General features: G+C 38.6%; 1 protein-coding gene across 7 annotated transcripts in view; it reads right to left on the reverse strand.

Moving 5' to 3' along the window:
• Positions 1-286: 286 nt before the first annotated feature.
• L3MBTL3 (L3MBTL histone methyl-lysine binding protein 3) overlaps positions 287-18,769 on the reverse strand; it is a 118,620-nt gene continuing 100,137 nt past the window's right edge. For 5 of the 7 annotated variants that reach the window (XM_032651700.1, XM_032651702.1, XM_032651696.1 and 2 more), the window contains 4 exons: positions 18,617-18,696; positions 7,870-8,039; positions 7,413-7,475; positions 1,709-2,119 (listed from right to left, as the gene is read on the reverse strand). In XM_032651700.1, the coding sequence (XP_032507591.1) occupies positions 1,976-2,119; positions 7,413-7,475; positions 7,870-8,039; positions 18,617-18,696 (457 nt within the window). In that variant the 3' untranslated portion in view covers positions 1,709-1,975. Of the gene's footprint in view, positions 2,120-7,412; positions 7,476-7,869; positions 8,040-18,616; positions 18,697-18,769 lie in introns of all 7 variants that reach the window. The other 2 variants (XM_032651701.1, XM_032651697.1) reach the window with 1 other exon arrangement.

Consider the following 18,769-nt stretch of genomic DNA (forward strand, 5'->3'; position numbering starts at 1 on the left):
TTTCAGTAAGATTTAAAAGGCTCCTCTGTTGCCATATGTGCTTTAAACTAGCAGGGAAAAGTTCTCAATGCGTGTGAATCCTACCTGCCGTAACCATAAAATTGATTTGTTTTTCCTTTTTGTCACTCTTCACATCATCTGGGACATAGTCTGACAAACAATTCCAAATCCTACAGATTCATTCATTACACAGGTATCTAGGGCCCGTATGTTTGATATTGTTCCTGCTCTCATACGCCCCTCCTATCTGACAAGGTTTCTTAAGAATCATACATATATAAAAAAGTATCTGCAATTAAGATTTTATTTCATTCATGTCAGGTATAACAAGTGCAACGTGAATGTACAAATTCTGAACAAAAAAGGAGAAAAGAACTAACAACAAAAAACTTTTTTTAAAGCAGATTTATGCAAAGAAATGAAGTGGGGGGGTCACGGGCCTTGTTTTACCTTGAATTATGACAAAAGCAAAGGACCACTCATAGACTTCCAATGCAAGGGGGAATATCAAGGGAATCCTACATGAGAAAAAATGAAAGCAACTAAGGAAAGAGGTGGACCTTTCCCCAGAATTCAGACAACATGCTACAGACTTACTTTCTACTTTTAAAATAGTTCTTAAATAAATATCCAATCCTGGAATTAAAAGTTACACACATAGGCTGATAAAATAATTTACCTTTTGCGTTGGAGATGCATTCTTGCAAAAGTAACACTACCAGCTATCAGTTTATAGGTCATCAAGGGCTTTCATTTAAAGTGCATCTGTATGCTTCTATACTGAGGAGAAAAGAATCTCTCCAAAACAGAGCTCCTTGAATAACTGCTCTGGGAAGGTCACCTCCCTCATCTGTGAGCATTTAGAATCTTTGTGTTGACTGGGGCTGCTCCCTCAAATCTTGCCTCTTGGGTAAAATCTATACACTCTCTCTTCAGCCAATCCTAAAGAAAACCTTTGGGTTTGGAGGACACTGCAAGGTCTGAGACAGAGCTCTTTCCAGGTTAGTATTTATATCAATAGAATGAGCCCTTCATCTCTGAAGAGCACCACAGTTACTTCAATGACAATTAGAAGCTCAAGATCATCTCATAAATAGTTTAAGATCATACAAACAGCCCCCCAATATAACTGCATATTCCTTTGATATCACTGGAGTCCTGTAAACACACAGGGCACCACGATGTATGAGACTGATGTCATTCAAATACATCACCTAATTTATTTATGTTTATATATTTTATTTTTCAATTCCATTATTTATATACACGTTTTTGGTAATTAAGTCAAGATGCTGGTGAAAAGTAATTTGTTTAACATTTCATAATTGCGTGCAAAAGTAAAAACACTGATTTAAAGAAAGGTAATTTTTACAACTATTCAGCCCCAACAAATTATGACAAGCAGTTAGGCAGTATCATGACTTGCAAAGTTATACTTAGCATAATGTTGCAATTCAAAATATGGCACAGAATTAACAAGACAGATAACAGTCCCACTGGCTAAAGTTAGCCAGGTTTTCACAAATTTGGTTTAAGTTGAAGTTTGATTATATAAAAAGGTTCCTGAAAGTGTTGAAAAAGAAAGAGTGTACATGAAAGAGAATTCAACAATGTTTACAAAATGCCAAAAGTTCTTACTCTGCCCTCCCCCACCCCCGCTTTTTCCATAAATAATTAATGAAGTCCCCCTTCCCTCCCACCCCCCAGCCTCAAAAAGATTTACAAAGATAAATTTAGCTCAGTGAACAGAACCGAAAGACGACTGTTGTACTGTTGTTAGACAGTACCTGGTTAAAAGCTCAAGCACTTTCGTAAGAATTCGTATATATTGTCTCTTAAGGAATATAAATAATCTGACAGCATTGCTCTTTAGAGTTTTGGAGACTTCTCGCTTAGGAGTTACCGCTGTCTTTGTGCTTTGAGTAAAACATGAGCTTTAAAGCAGAAAGCTGACGGTGCTCAAAATTCACCATCTTCAAAGTTCATTGTGGGAGTTCTTCTCTGCGGCTTTGAACATCAGGATAGAATTGAAAATTTTGAGGGCAGGGCCCAACTTAATGCTCATAATTTTCACAATGTCTGTTTGGGTCATAAGCAGAAATGCTTCTCCATCGATTTGCTAAAATGGGAGGAAAAACACAAAAGATTGTGAGTTAATCGGATGTAGGGTTATGGGACGTATTCAAGGTTCAATTATCAGCTCTCTTCTACACAGTAACACTAAAACGGCACAGATGGGCAGTTCACGTGTACAAACAACAGTTCCTCATAAGTGGACCTTTCTTATCTACAACAACACCCCCAAATGTGGACTGGGAACAAAGTCAAATTCATTCATCTGAAGAATCAGCTCATAGGAAAGTGGAAGGTGCTCATATCTTTCTGTGATTATTCTGACGTAGGCGCTGAGTCAAGAATAATTTGGGAAAATCCAGGGTGCCTCAAATCCAGTTCTTATCAGGGCAGGTTTTAAAATGAGAGATGAGAATGGGTACATAAATACTTGTGGATAAACAAAGGAGTTCAGGCAAACACATCGGTTACATGCCTTCCACCATGAAGAAAAGAAAACCAGTGATAACATTCATTTTTAGAGTAGCCACAGTTATTTTTCAAATACAGAAGAAAAGGAATTACTAACAACCAACAATGGCAACCACCAGTATAGCTGAAGGAATGTAAGCCTGGTGGGAAGAGGTGTACACTCTAGGCTGGTTCTTCTACTACTTGGGTAATGGTAAGAAGCATCCTTCCTCTCTCTGGGTCCCTTCTAAGACTAAAAGTCTACATTTCTACAGAATAGGATACTATGAGGTTCAAAGATACAACTCTGTGAAGTTGATGTCTGGTTCAGTGGGTAGAGCAAAGGAGTAGTCTTCTTTTTGTATAATTTTCAGCTCTTGGGGAGTCCACCATCTTAAAAAAATTATTTCACTTCTCTTTCAGTCTTCTCATTTTGTACAAAAAGTAAAATACACTTTTGTTCTCTGCCTTGGAGGACATTAGAAACCTTGACAGCAGTGTACTATTATGGGCTGAACTGTGTTCCTCCCAAATTCCTATGTTGGAGTGCTAACCTCCAATAACCTTAGAATGTGACCTTATTTGGAAACAGGGTCACTGCAGATGTAATTAGTTAAGATGAGGTCATACTAGAGTAGGGTGGGTCCCTAAACCAAGATGACTGGTGTTCTTATAAAAAGGGGAAATTGTGATACAGACACACATAGAAGACAACAAGAGAACACCATCTGCAAGCCAAAAAGAGAGGCCTGGAGCAGCTCCTTTCCTCACTGACCTTGAAGGAAGCTACCTGCCAATGCCATCATTTCTTGTGTTCAGATGTCTAGCCTCCAGAATTGGTAGACATTAAATTTCTGCTGTTCAAGCTACTGGTTTATGGTATTTTGTTACAGCAGCCCTAGCAAACAAATACTACTATAAATTCTGTCAGCAGTTCACTAAATAAAGCCTAATGTAATTAAGTTGCCGTTTCTTGAAATTTTCCTCTTTCCTCTAAAAATAAAAACCTGTGAATCTAAATTGCTTCTATGCTTAATCAGTAAGAACAAGAGTCATCTTATACAACTTTAAGTAACAATCACGTGGAAAAAGTTTGCTAATTTTCAGCAAGGAAACACCCCGCTGTCATAAACTAGAAGTAAAGACACTGCAGTGTTAATTTCTAAGTGTAAGACAAGTTAAGTGGCAGCTATGAGAAATGTCCTATTGTTTTTTGGAAACATTTGCCTTGGTCTCATTTGCTTGTGCTGTGACAGGTCTCTGACAAACAAGTCCAAGCAGAGAGGCAGATCTACTAACACTTCACTCAACCCAGACAGACCTTGGTAGAATGAAGGGTCTGATAGAAGTCGTCTAAGACATTAACCAAAATGTCAACATACCGGGTTCCCAGGGAGCTCACTACAAAGAGTGAATGGTTTATTATAACCTTGGGCCCTACTGAGTCTTCTTCTGGGACTAAGTAAGAATTTAAAGTGACAGATGACTGATGAAAAGGAACATGCAGAGAACGAGGCTGGAGTCTAAAAGCTAGGAGTGGGATGAGAAGGATAAGTTTTGGTAGATTATTATTTTTAAAGCTAACCTGGGAAGAAAAAAGTCATCTTGAGGCTAGAGCCAAACTTTAGTATATTACATACAAGCAGCTCTGATGTGTAGCTATGAGGATAAGCTTCAACTGGAAAGAAGTAAATAATTTAAGAAAGTACTTTCTGAAAACAGTAATTACTGCAATGGATTGCTGGGTTTATTTTTGGTTTATGCTTCTGTAATGTATATAAACTGGTCTAGCTCCAGAGATTAAGTATCTTGCTAAAGGCCCAAAACTCTGGAGGATCTGGAACTTGGGGTTCTTGCCTTCCATTTCATTGCTCTTTCCACTGTGCACTCATGGTTCTTTTCCAGTGTTGTAACTCTGCAAGTCACAGCGACATGCTCTTTGAATGTCTTTCTCAGAGTGTAAAGGTATGAGTCTATTCATTCAACAGAAACTTATTAAATACCCATTAGAGTCTAGATATTATTCTTGGGCCTGGGCATATAGCTCAGACTAAAACAGATAAAAACAAAACTAAGCAAACAAATAAAAACTCCTTGTAGAGTTTACGTTTTAGTAGTAGGAGACAGACTATAAGAAAAACCATAATAAGCAAATTAATTAGTAACTAATTCTAAAAGGTGATTAGTGGTATGAAAAAACTGCGAGTCGGGGAGATGAGTGGACAGTAGGGCCAGGATGGATGTGTGGTGGCAGGTGGCAGGTTGAAGGAGGATAGTCAGGATAGGATATTGAGAAGTGGAGTAAGCTATTGAGAAGTGGAGTAAGCTATGTGAACACCTAGAGGAAGAGCATCCCAGGCAGAGGGGGCAGCCAGAGTGTACCTGGATAATCTGAGGAATGGCAAGGAGGTCTGTGTGTGGAACAGGGTAAGCAGGGGACAGAGTGGACGAAGAGGTCAGGCGGTGAGAGAGGTGATGGGGTGTCCGACTGTCGCCCTTGTGAGGCTCTTGGCTTTTGCTCTGATTTAACTACCGGCAAGACCTGAACAGAGGAGTGACATGATTTGACTTTATCTTGTAGCAGAATCAGCCCAGCTATGCTGGAAATAAATTACAGAGGAGCAGGGACTTCCCTGGTGGTGCAGTGCTAATGCAGGGGACACGGGTTCGAGCCCTGGTCTGGGAAGATCTCACATGCCGCGGAGCAACTAAGCCCGTGCGCCACAACTACTGAGCCTGCGCTCTAGAGCCCATGAGCCACAACTACTGAGCCTGCGCTCTAGAGCCTGCGAGTCACAACTACTGAAGCCCACATGCCTAGAGCCCATGCTCCGCAACAAAGAGTTGCCCCCGCTCGCCACAACCAGAGAAAGCCTGTGCGCAGCAACGAAGACCCAACGCAGCCAAAAATAAAATAAATAAATAAATAAAATACTATTTAAAAAAAAGATTATTGAGGAACAGAAATAGAAGCGGGGAGGCCGGCTAGGAGGTTATTGCTTTAATCCAGGCGGGAGAGGATGGTGGCTCTGACCACACGTAGCGGTGGAGTGGGGAGAGGGAGCTGGAACACTTAAATGCTTTTAAAATACATCCAATAGGGTTTTCAACAGATTAAATGCGGAGTATGTAAGAGAGTCATCTGGGATGGTTTCAAATAGTAGCCCACACCTGCACTTTGCCTTTTAGAGATGACTTACAAGACTTTAGCTAGATTTGTTTTCTCATTTTCATCTAGGACTCAAAACCCACGCCTGCTGACCTGGTGAGACATGTGAGAGCAAGGATCATGTCCTATTATCTCTGAATTAACCCTCTTACTAGAGCATTACATGGAGTATCATACACATGGTAGGAATTTAACAAGATTTCACAGGGTAAATGAATAGTGGAATGAACATATGAATGATACATGTTGACAGAGAACATTCACTGCCTCATTCTTCAAAAGAAGGCTCTGTCTTTGAGGATATTAGGTGCCTGGGGAGTGTCTCCAAAGATAATATGAAGAAAAAAGTTATTCAAAGAAATAACATACCATTTGAATTTGAATCTTACTTAACCTAAATAACAGAGCAAATCTATATGGACTAGCTAGATATCAACAGAACCAAAAGTAGAATTTATAAAATAGACGTGCTAGAAATTTATTTTTTAAATTGTTTCATCATTTTCAAAGGTAATGTTACTACATGGCTCTTTCAAAGAAAGAGCAACAGCTCCCTACAGGAATCTAAGTCTGCTCAGGGATCGAAAATCGACTGAGAGTAACCCACAAAGACACCTAGGACCTGGGCCTTAAGAAACTCAAAATCTGAATAACTGCAAATTCTTTAATTTGACCTTCAACTAGAAAGAAGACAGAACATTTCTGAAAGTAAGACCATAAATCAGAAAAGGGCTGATGACAATCAGATCCTTGTGCATTTTCACAGGCACCCACATAAGCATAAATGATACCTAACTATAATGACATTGGCGACTGGCGGCTCAATTCTTGGCTGTGCCGACACTCTTGCAGTGTTCTTAACTGAAAGTGTGCTGTTTGAACAGTGGAGGCTAAGCATAGGAGCAAACAAGGTATCTTAGAGCTGCAGACAGCAGATGCTGGACAAAGCCTTCTGAGATGATTTAGTTCTCATTGTACCTTCTGAGATCAGGGTGATAACTGACTGTTCTGCTTGGAGGAGATGACAGGCTTATTTTTAAAGGTCTCTAGTGAAAAGAGTCTCCTGCTTCTAGTGTAGTTAGAAGTAGAATTCCTTTTTTCCCTAATGCTCACTTGAGGCGGTACCGTTATTAATCATCCCTTATACTGAAGTTTTGGACAGACAGATGAAAACAACTAATAAAATCATCTTCCAACAGCAGACGGTAATAGATGTAATGAATATCAGTTAGAATAAACATCACTGAGAAATGTATAAGATCTAAGGGATTGTTTTAGCAATAATGGTAATATTAATTATCAGCATCAAATGAAGTTAATTTTGGTGTTAAAATGATGTTTGAAAATAAAATAATGGGAACTAAGTTTACTTTATTAAAAATGAAACGTTGCTTCTTTCTTGCGTTGGTGTCTTTCTGTGCTATACACTATATAAATGCATGTTTTTAAGTTTTGTGTTTGTTTTGTTAAATAATGAGCTTAGTGCTTCTGCTGTGGGGCATCAATAACATGGCACAATTTCCTTTGCATCTAATTTTATACAAACACATTTTTATACAACTGATTAACGCTGCTTGTTAGACAACTCGATATCACTTTGTCAGTTTCAACATAACCCGTCTCTTCCTTTCTCTGCCAATTTAGAACATTTCACCATTCACTGCCATTCAGTGCTTTGTCCCCCCTTAAGTAACATACTGCAATTTAGTGGAATACTTACTTCGTCTTTAAATACCTTTCCATGTTCTTCACATCCAGGTAAGCTCTGTATGAACTCTGACACCTGTTAAAAATATGATTAAAATTCCAGTTTAAAAAAAGAAGCCGGTGCTTCCCTGGTGGCGCAGTGGTTGAGAGTCCGCCTGCCGACGCAGGGGACACGGGTTTGTGCCCCGGTCAGGGAAGATCCCACATGCCGCGGAGCGGATGGGCCCGTGAGCCATGGACGCTGAGCCTGCGCGTCCGGAGCCTGTGCTCCGCAACGGGAGAGGCCGCGGCAGTGAGAGGCCTGCGTACCACAAAAAAAAAAAAAAAAAAAAAAAGCCGGAATCTAAATGCTACAGGTTATTGTCTTTCAGAAAAAAAAAAGACTCAATCCCATATGCATTCATGTTGCCCTCTCCTTAAGCCAGTACTCCTACGTCTGGCCCCTGGCAGACCAAGAAAATAAAATATACCTCATCTGTGCTCCATTTGGAAACTTTACTGGCAGGGATGCCGGCTACAGTCGGGAGAAGTTTGCTCTGCTGCTCCCAGCGCAAGGGCAGACATGGAATCGGGGACTTAAAGGACAGAAAGACCGCCGACCGCCGCTGTGCCTGCTGTACGCTGGGTTCTTCCCGGGCACCTGGTTGACAGAAACAATCAGGAATTCACTCTCTGAAAAGCAGCTAAAAAAGCCCCCAATGCCATGTGTCGCCCCCAAACAATGAGTAGCATGGAAGCAAGGTAAAGCATTGGTTCAACATTACATTCATTGAATAATTACACTCTCGTTCATCTTTACTGAAAGTTACCGTAAGAAACAACCTAAAGTTCAACTGACATGTTTGCCACATCACCCACCACCGAAGACATGCATCATTACACCATTCACCGTTCCCCCTTTAATGCTTCAGATAAGAATCTGCCCCCGAGCTTTAGTGACAAGGAAAATAACTCTCACCCTATGAAATTATATTTGGTTCCCTTTTGGCTTTGCAATGTCCTAAAAGTAAGAGCCAAGTTGCAGGCTCAAGTCCAGCCGCTGTGTTTACCCTGTAGTTACCATACCTGTTCTCTCCTTTTACTTCAGCCCTGTTCTGTTCTTCCAATTTCTATTTACTAATCACATCAATTTTTCAAATAGCCAACTTACTTTTTTTGAAAGGGGATATGAAATTATTGAAATAAAAATAAAATTGCATAAAGGCAAATGCTTTTGTCATTCTTCACTTGTGAAGATCAAAGTTCAAACTACAGAATATTCTATTTATCTGCTAGTTCTTCTGAATCCAAACCTAGTTTACCTGCTGCTCTTCTAAAACAGCTGTTTTCTAGCCAATGTTTTTTTTTTGTCCTTGGGACTCTTGACTTAGAGTTTGTCCATCATTATCTCGGTAAGATCGGATCCTTTAGAATGGAAATCTTTTCTGAAAACTACTTACTCAAAGCCCATCAGAAGAAGGCACCTCCCCACACTTACTCTCCGCTCTGCCCACCAGCTCAGCTAGGAACTGAAGGTGGCAGCACACCTAGAACCCCCTCCAATCACACCCCACCCAGCAAGGAAACCACCTCCCTGACTTCGAACACCCTCGCTTCTTTTGCCCTGGTTCTGAACTGTAAGTCTGATGGAAACTTGGTATCTGGCTTCTTTCTCTCAGTAGTGTCTGTGTGATTCATCCACATTGCTGTATGTAGTTGTAGCTCACCTGCTCTTTGCTGTGTGGTTTTTCATTGTTATGAATATTTCACAATTAATTGGGAGCTGATGGACATTTGAGTTGTTTTTAAGTTTTGGCTAAGACCGACAGTGTTGCTGTGTACGCTCTTGTACATATCTTTCCTTGAATATATGTATGCCTTTCTGTTGCATACATACTGAAGAGTGGGACTTTGTGTTATAACGTTTGTGTACATTAAGCCTCAGCAAATTCCACCAGTTTTCCAAAACAGCTGTGTAGTACACACCTACTAAGAGCATAAGTGTTGCAAACGCTCCACACATGTTCTTATCAGCTGCGGTACCGTCTCTCTTGCTCACTGTAACCCTTTCGGTGCGGGTGTCACGGCCTCATATTGTGGTTACAACTGCATTTGTCTGATGCCAAAGTTGACAATCTTTTTGTAAGTTCATCGGTCATATGGAGAACCTCTTTTGTGAAGTACTTATCTATTTTATGCCCATTTTTCCATCAGGTCATCTTGCCTTTTTCTTACTGATTTGTAGAAGTTATCTATCTATCTAGCTATCTATCTATATATATATATACTCTGGGTAAGAATCCTTTCTTGAAAATATGTATTATTTATATCTCCTCCCACTCTGTGTCTTCTTTTTACTCTCTTAAAAAGGCCTTTTGATAAACAGAAGTTCTTAATTGTAGTAAAATTTATTCTTTTAGGGATAGTACTTTTGAAGAAATCTTTGTTCACCCCAAGGTCCTGAAGATAGCCTCCTCTGTTTTCCTCTGAACACTCTGTTTTACCTTTCACACTGAGATCACAATCCATCTGAAATTTATTTTTGTGTATGGTATGAGGTAAAGATCAATATTCATGTTTTTTTCCCACATGGACTTCTAATTGCCCAACCATGATTTAATGAAAAAGACCAACCATCCTTTCCCTGCTGTACTGCAGTGCCAGCTTAAAAATAAATCTAAATGTGTTTTCAAATATTCTCTTCTGTTCCACTGGTCTCTTCACACCGACCCACAGGCTTTAATTACTCTCATTTTATGAGTGTACTGATATCTGTGATCTAGGTCTTCTTCAAGACTCCTTGACTATCCTTACCCCTTTGCATTTCCAACTTTAGGATCTGCTTGTTAAAAAAAATGCTAGGATTTACATTGGGATAACCATTGAATATACATCAATTTGGTGAGAGATAACACCTTCACAATATCAAGCCTTTCAATCCAAGAACAAGGAATCTCTCTCCATTTCTTTGGATCTTAAAATACCCCTCTTCAATGTTTTGTCATTTTCATGTAGAGGTCTTGCATATCTTTTGTTAAATTTATTTTTGTGTGTCTGATGTTTTCTGTTGCTATTATAAGTGGTATAGTTTTTTAAAAACTACTTCCTACTGTTTTATTGTGGATCTTTGAGAACTTTTCTCTTCAACTAGCCTAATCTAAATTTGAATTGCTCTGAATGTTAGAAAAGTCGCTATACTGAATTAAAAGAAAAAAAAAATCTATCTTACTGGAGCTAACACCCACTGGTCCTTGCTCTACCTGAGTGAGCTCATATAGAAAACTGTGTCTGCTCCCCATGAAACCTTTCAATTCTTCAAATATTTTATAAAAAACCCTTCATGGTCCCTCTTTCCACGTGATCATCCACCGAATCTCATATAATTGGTTTTAAGGTTTTAGGTCTTCATCCTATTTTACTGAAAATCTATTATGAGCCAAATATACAAACCTGCACCAGTTTGTTTTCATTCTTTTAAAATTGCCCAGAGTTCAAGAAAGCTTTGTTTTGCATAAATACGGGGTAACTTAAAAACATTCCTTAATCTCAGACAGTCCCAAGAGTTCAGCAATTATTTGCAACACATTATTTGTAAATCCTTCAGGAGATGGACTTACATGAAATGGTAAGAGTTCTAGTTCCACATTAGAGAAAAACAACACAGTCCACTTTGTAACTTGTATTTGGATTGCCTGCCACAGAGTGTCAGTTTTTTCCAAAGCCATACACTTTCTTCTATAACTATTTATGTTCTGTTGACACTTGGCACTGTTTCCTCCTTCACTGAAGCTCCACTCTATGTTCATTCTATTCCTGCTAAAGTTGTATTATTCACAGTTCACTTCTAATGCTCCTACATCATTATTCCTTAGAAAAATAACTGAGCCATTCTAAAGAAGTGACTAAAACCCCTGAAGCTCCTATATTTCTGGTAGCGTTTGCATGTCTTCGAAGCTGACATCATACGTAGGCCTAGACTCATACACCACTCCAATACTAATACCAACTTTCCATCCTTCACCTTAAGACCCCCCTTCCTTTTGCTGATTCTTTCATGTTGACTGATGCCCAGTGTTATTTTCTGACGAATGGGGCAACTGTAGCATTTACCAACCACAGAATATGCCATCTCCTCAGAAGATGTTAGGTACACGCTCCCAATCCAAAAAGGATAAAGAAAACAACTTCATTTGAGTGGATATGTATTGGATCCCTTGAAATGCACAGAAATGTGACTCCTGGTTTTTATTTTAACATGTGATATAGACTAAAATAAACGCACATAGACTCTGGCTCAAGTAGCTGGCTCAGTGCAGAGAGTAGGGAAGAGCAGGTTTGAATGTGTATAATGTGCTTTAGAAAACAAAGCTTTTTTATTCTGGAAGACATTTCTGCCAATAGCATTTTATGAGGGTCAGATTTCTCACCACCCTCCTCTCAAATGATTTACCTGCATGAAAAATAATATTTTTAAAGGAGTTCTCTGTATTTTTTTTAAGTTTCCCAAGAAGAAAATTTACCCAAGGTATATGGTCAAACTTCTTCTCACTACTCCCACACCCTGACTCTCCTTCCTCCTGGGGAGAACAGTAACTGAATAACTAGCCCCCCAGAACCACCCTTGACCAAGATAAGACCTTGAGAACAGACACTCTGCAAAGGAGAGCAACAAGATACATGGAACCTGACTTCCTAATACTATTGAGTACCATTAAATCCTGGAGCACCTACCTTTGAGCCTCCTCCATGTGAGAGAGAGATAAACTGCTTTTACCTGATATAAACCACTTGTATGTGTTTTATGTCACACACACACACACCCCTAATCCTAATCACTACCAAGGTTTACTGCAAGAGCGTTTATAATAGTGAGAGACAGGAAATAACTAGCTTAGATACCCACTAGAGATTGGTCCATTAAATGATGCTGCATTGATCATCGATCCACAGAGGGAATATTTAATATTATTTTGTAATTAGTATAAATATTTAGGTAAAAATTATTGTAATATTACGTAGTTAGAAAACTGCACGTTACAAAGTAGTTAGTACAATATTTCAGATATTAAAAAATCCCCAAAAAACTCCCCAAAATTCGGAAAATGGTGTGTTAGAAAATAAAATTACAGATAATTTTGATTTTCTGCTATTTGATTCCCTGTATTTTCTAATTATTCTATAATAAATATGTTATTTTCACAATAAGTTACATAAAACCAGAAGCTGATATTGGATAAGCTACTTATTGTTACTCAAAATAATAACCAAAAAATGAAAGCCTCACTTTGGTGACTTGGAAAGCAATTTAATGCATTTTTGGAAATAATTATTAAAACATCAATTGCTGGGTTCCCTTAATATCAGAAGCAAGAAAATATTAGATGGGAGTAGCGTTAAGAGAAATAACTTTGTGGATCTTTGGTCTTACTGCTATTTCGTCTCTCTAGACAATTATCAAATGAGGAATATTTTTCTTATGTTGATACTTGATGGATGGATAGTAAAGCCCTGCCTCTACCATGTACATATATTGTTTATAATATGGAAATCACTCACTCAGCAATTACTTATTCAGCACTTACAATGCAATGTGGAGGGCTACATCAATACAGCATATTCTTGTAGACTTTCTTAAAATGAAGTTTAATAGATAATAATGTAGTTATCCAAAGCGGAAATTTGCAAATACAAATGTCTGTCAGTTCTGGTTGAGAATAGAGGTATTAAAATCCTTGATTTGGCTTGGGGTAGGAAAAAGTGAAGGAGACGATTAACCCTTGTGAGAAGACAGGTCTGATGAAGGTGATCCGGAAGAAATATATCCTCCAATGTTTCATGCAGAATCAAGACAATAAATCTTCAGAATAGATACCACCATCTAAACCAAACATGAAATCTCCCAGCAGAAAGAGATGTCTTCACTACCATGGAGCATGAGAACCTGCTTCCTATAGGACTGTTCCCCTCCGGGCCCAGTAGAACCACAGGGAGGGCAAGTTCCAGAGAAAAGGAGAAGTTCTCTTCATGCTCCCTGCTGCTTTCGGACTCAGATCCCATTCTGCTTCCTGTTTCCAAGTCTGAACAATGCTAAATCAACAAGACACAGCATGACTTACCACTTGTCCTGACTCATTCCTATCCCTTGAAGCCAGGGACAGAAGTGAGACCAGAATCTCCAGCTGCCTTGTTTCATTTTAGTTTCAAAACAATGCTAGGAGGTAGCTATCCCGAAGATGAGGAAAACACATTGTGAGATAGGGCAAAGCCCAAAGCCACCCTGTGAGATAGGGGAAGCATCAGAGAGTGACCCTGGATCTTTTGTCTCCTAATAAGGAAGTATAGGGTCATGGTCAAGGGGGTGAGTTTAAGAGTCTGATATACATGGATTCAAGTCCCTGTTCTGCCACTAACTAGCTCTAAATTTTGGCTAAATCAATGTGACAGGATCACTGTAACGACTACATGATATTTTTAAAAATGCTTATTCCGGTGTCTGACATATAGTAAAGACTCAGCAAGTGGGAAAACTTATTCCTATCTCGAAAGAAAGGCATGCCACTGACAGTATCCTGAGTATAAAAAGGCAAAGATGAAAAGGAATCAATGACCCTTTTAAGCTAATATTCCATGAGTCTATAAAAAAAATGCTCTTAATGTGAAAGGAAAGAAAGCCAGGAGAAATGGGATACATCTGTCAACCAAGTTTTTTTTAATGGAGTTACTAACTGGTGACTAAATATAAAAAGGATGAACAATAACAATGATTGGGTAAAATAAATGGATCACAGCATCAAGGAATGTGGATAAAATTAGCTCCAAGATCCTAAACGCAGACGTGAAAAATATTTGAGGATCATTTCAAGGTCAACAACCAAAATAAAAACCAATCGCTATGGAAGCAAAAGGCAAGCCTGATTTTTCAAGTGAGAATCTAGTACATTACAAAATAAAAGTCAACTCTTTCTGCATATCAGCACCCCTGAGAGAGAATGTTTGCAGAAGGGAAAAGAAAATTACACGTTTCCCAGGAATACAGGAGTTTAAATTTGAAGGTCAATTTATAGGATCCTTTATTAATGGACCTTCCTACAATGGAGGAAATGAATTAGTTTATCTTTCAGGCAAAGGAGACAGAAGCCAACAAAAAGAAAAAGAAGAAAAAGTGATGCATTGTATTCAGTAAAGGTCCCCAAAGGTCAAATTCGGTAGCATAGTGGCAATCATCAAAAAATAAAAAAGGCTCATAATCACACATATTGTATGGAATTAAATTGAATTAACTGAAGAAACAAGGTAGGAAGATGTTTTTCTAGGGGGAAGTGCTTTTAAAAATCAATTTGCTCTAAGACTCCAAACAAAATAGTTCTCATGGGCTTACTGAATCTTAAATCCTACTAGCTATAAGGAATACAGGGTGGCTTCTTTTCAGACTCCTCTATACTAAATAGTGCACAAACTACAAGAAGATTTCTCTCCTTTCCCCTATCCCCTATTCCACCACTGGTGAATGACATTGTGAATGAACGCTGGTGAGCACCTACTAGGCTCAGCATATCTACCTGACCCTCAGGCTCAGGTGTGAAAGAGGAATTCTACTGGCACCCAAATGGGAGCATTGAGGGGTAAGTGCTCTTCACAAAAAACCTGGGGAAACTTCTCTGCACTCAAAAATGATAAAATAAAAAACAATCACCAGGGGCCTCTGATAAGTTCTACAAAACATTGGGAGAGGACTATTGATTTATTGACAGAAGCGTTTCATGATTTTAGTAAGGCACAAGGGAACATGACGTCTACAAAACAAAACAGGCTATGAAAAGAAAAAAACAAGCCAGTGCAGGAAATTAAAGGAAAATAAAAACCACTATGAAAATTCATGTTAAAGGCAGTAACTAGTAGACTTGACAGAGCTAGAGTAAGACATTTCAACTTGAGAAATATGTGTAGAGTATCAAAAAATGCATAAGCTGCTGAAATATTAAAATACTTCCATAATGGCTGGTAATAGTCCCCTCCACCCTCAGCAGTCAGGCCCTTGCGGGACTTCCAGATGCTGCACCAAAGTACAGCATGGAGCTTCCAAACTCTGCTCCAGCGCTAAGGCTGGTGGCTGGTGTTTGTTTTAACTGTCCTGTGCAATGTTGGCTGTCAAACCAATTGTTAAATATTTTGAATATCATCCTTTGGCTCTAACCCAAGAGTAAAAGGTATTACCAGTCAAAAAGGAGAAAAGAACAAAAGTAATAACAAAAATAATAACTGAAGGAATGTTTCTGGATTAAAAAAAAATCCTGGATCTAAAAAAAAAAAGTAAATAAAGCACATGACATCTCAGGCAAAATAATGAAAAGACTGAATTTAGGAGCTAGATTCATTGTCTAAAACAAAAAGATTGGATTGAATTGGGCCTAATCCCACATATGTGAAAGGATGTTCTGGTTTGTTGTTCAGTTTTTTTCAGTTCTGTTTGATTTTTCTTAAAGCAAAGTCAGAGACCAAATGACTAGCTAGGTGTAGTGGACTCTGCGGTGGGCTCCCCCTTCGGAACCCAGAGATTCATTCTCCTACCTGCTGACTGCTGATGCCTCAGAGCTACCTCCCTCTCCAGGAACTGCCCTAAGCCAAAGGGAGGCTCCTTGTCCAAGGACACGGCCCCCCTCAGCCAACATCCAAGGACTGGTCAATACAAAGGCCTGGTCCTCATGCCTAAATTCGGGATAACTCCGAAGGGTCATCTCGAGCTCATTTGTGGGATCGACTGAGGCTTCTGCTATAACTGCGTCACAGCTCATTCTGCCCACTGTTGCTTCTCTCACTCTCTCATTGGTATCGTTCCCAAAAGTACCCACCAAAAACCTTCTGCACACAGCACTCCCAATGTCTGTTTCCAGAGAGCCCAATCTGAGACACTAGGTCATGGCTCTACTGAGACCTGAGAGGCAGGAGGACAGAAAAAACTAAACGCATCCGCCCACCGACTAGGATCTGAGATATCACCAACATCACCAAGATACAGGAGCCCTCAGACACCATAAGATCTCATTTTGGACTGAAGGATCATGGGGTCCAGGGAAAGACAACCAATAAACTCTTAAATGGTAACGTCAGGAAGTGAAATTCAAATCTTTTCCATACAACATGAATCTGGAAAAAATTTTCAAAAAAAAAAAAAAGAAAGAAAGGAAATCTAAAGCTAAGAAAGCAGTTAACTAAAAGCTGACAATCATAACATGATTTCACTACAGTAAAAATTAACTTTATGGAAGTTTTACATAAAATGTTTCAAAAGAGAAGGGAAGTCATCAAACTCATTTTAGGAGGCTAAAACTGGATGAGATATTAATATGCGAACCTTACTTAGGAACATATGTGCAAAAATTCTCAAAGCAGCTTGTTTTTATGAGGCTCCCTTTCACTAATGAAAAATAAGACAGTAAGTAAAATACGCATATTGAACTATAGGTTTTATGGGGTGACAAAAATAACAAAGAGTTATATATGGATCCTAGCAATGTTTCTTTGGAAAGAATTGTAAAACAGAAAAACTCAGGCAATTCAAATTTAAAAAACAGGATAAAAATATACAAAGTTTGAAAAGACATAAAACTGCCACAGAAAAAGAGAGAACACCATGCATATCCTGTTAATAAACCTGAAATTCTCCATTAATTAAACTATGTTCAGAAAAAAATGATCAAAATCAACTCAGCAAATAAAATGAAAAGTGAATTGCATCACCAAGTTAGGAAGAAACTGAAAAGGTTGTCAAATTATTACTCCCTCAAAAAGTTCAGAGCCCAGAAGATTTTATTATGAATCTACCTAAACCTTGCAATGATCAGATAATTCCATGCAATAGACACTCATTTCACAATACTACTACTACTTCTGCTATTACTACTACTACCACTAGCAGCTAACACTTCGGCCACTGATGCATTTATTCCTCATAATAATCCAGTGATGTGGGTACTATTAAGAAACTGAGGAACAGAGAAGTTAAATACTTTTCCCAAAGCCAGCCACACAGCTAGTACTGGTGGAGCTGAGAAGAGAATGAAGGCCGTGCTCCTAACCACCATTCACAAAGAAAGGCTGAAGCCTTTGATTAAGAACCCGATATACCCTGATGACAAAAGCTTCGTAAATTAAATGTTTTTCTTCCTTTCTAAATGACCAGAAACATTATAGCACTTATTACGTGCCAAGCACTGTTCTAAGCAAGTTACAAATGTTACTGTACTCAATCCCCATAACATCTGTGGGAGGGAGTTACCATCATCAACCTTCTGGACAGAGAAGGAAACAAGCACTGAAAGGTATTCCATGAAATGTCCAAGATTACACAGCTAGCAGGAGGTAGATCAGGGATGCAAACCCTGGCCATCTGAAGGGTTTGTATGTGGTGCAAGACTGAACACCATAAAACATGCTGAGGACAGCAGAGAATATAACTTTTAAATTAACCATAAATTACTGCTTTATGACAATCAGATATGGAAATCAAAGCATCACTTATGGAATAGGTAGGTCATTATAGGCAAACAGTCCTTAGGTGCCATTCTACAATCTTATAAACAGTCTAAACCAAATAAAGCACATGACAAGCAAAGTCCCCAGGGACAATCATTAAAATCATAATCGGGACAACATTTTCTTATAAAAAATAAATAATAATTATAACACTATGCATAAATCTATACTATGAGTAACAGTCATTACGACTTCATTGTTCAGTTAAACCACTGTAATATCTATTCAGCAAAGATGTAAGACAAATTACTTTCTCCAGTACAACTTAAAACTTTTGTTCAAGCAATTTCCTTTTCATTTTGTGGTATTAGATTAAGACCATATTAGTTCTATTGGAATTTCAACACATTCTGAGATGAGTCTGAAACATACGAAGCAAATGATATCAACAATATCAAAAAAATTTACAAGGACCAAATAGAATGCCTTATCCAAACTTTATATACAATATTGTACAGATATGTGAAAGAGACTGTAAATACAGGTCACAGATGGATCCATATCATTGTGAAGTATACACCAAATTTATCCTGAACAATAAACTTTTATTGCCTGTGGTAACAGAACCAACCAAATGAAGTTTATCTTTAATATATAAAAGGGACTGTTACATTCCAGTTAAGTTTTGATTGTTGAGTATTAATAGTAATACCCATCAATACCCATCAATAATACCCATCAATAATATGAGATTATTATGGGTACCTGTGGCTTCATGTGATGTCCTCATTTCACTCTCTGTTCTCTCTTCAAAGTCTTCTTTGACATCATCAGCATGCTGGTCTCTGAGAAAAGATAGGTGTTTTAATATTTTGTAATAGAAACGTTTAAAGAAATGGGAAAGTGGGGGTGGGTGGT

Source organism: Phocoena sinus, chromosome 12 (genome assembly GCF_008692025.1).
Source record: "Phocoena sinus isolate mPhoSin1 chromosome 12, mPhoSin1.pri, whole genome shotgun sequence".
Taxonomy (NCBI): Eukaryota; Metazoa; Chordata; class Mammalia; order Artiodactyla; family Phocoenidae; genus Phocoena; species Phocoena sinus.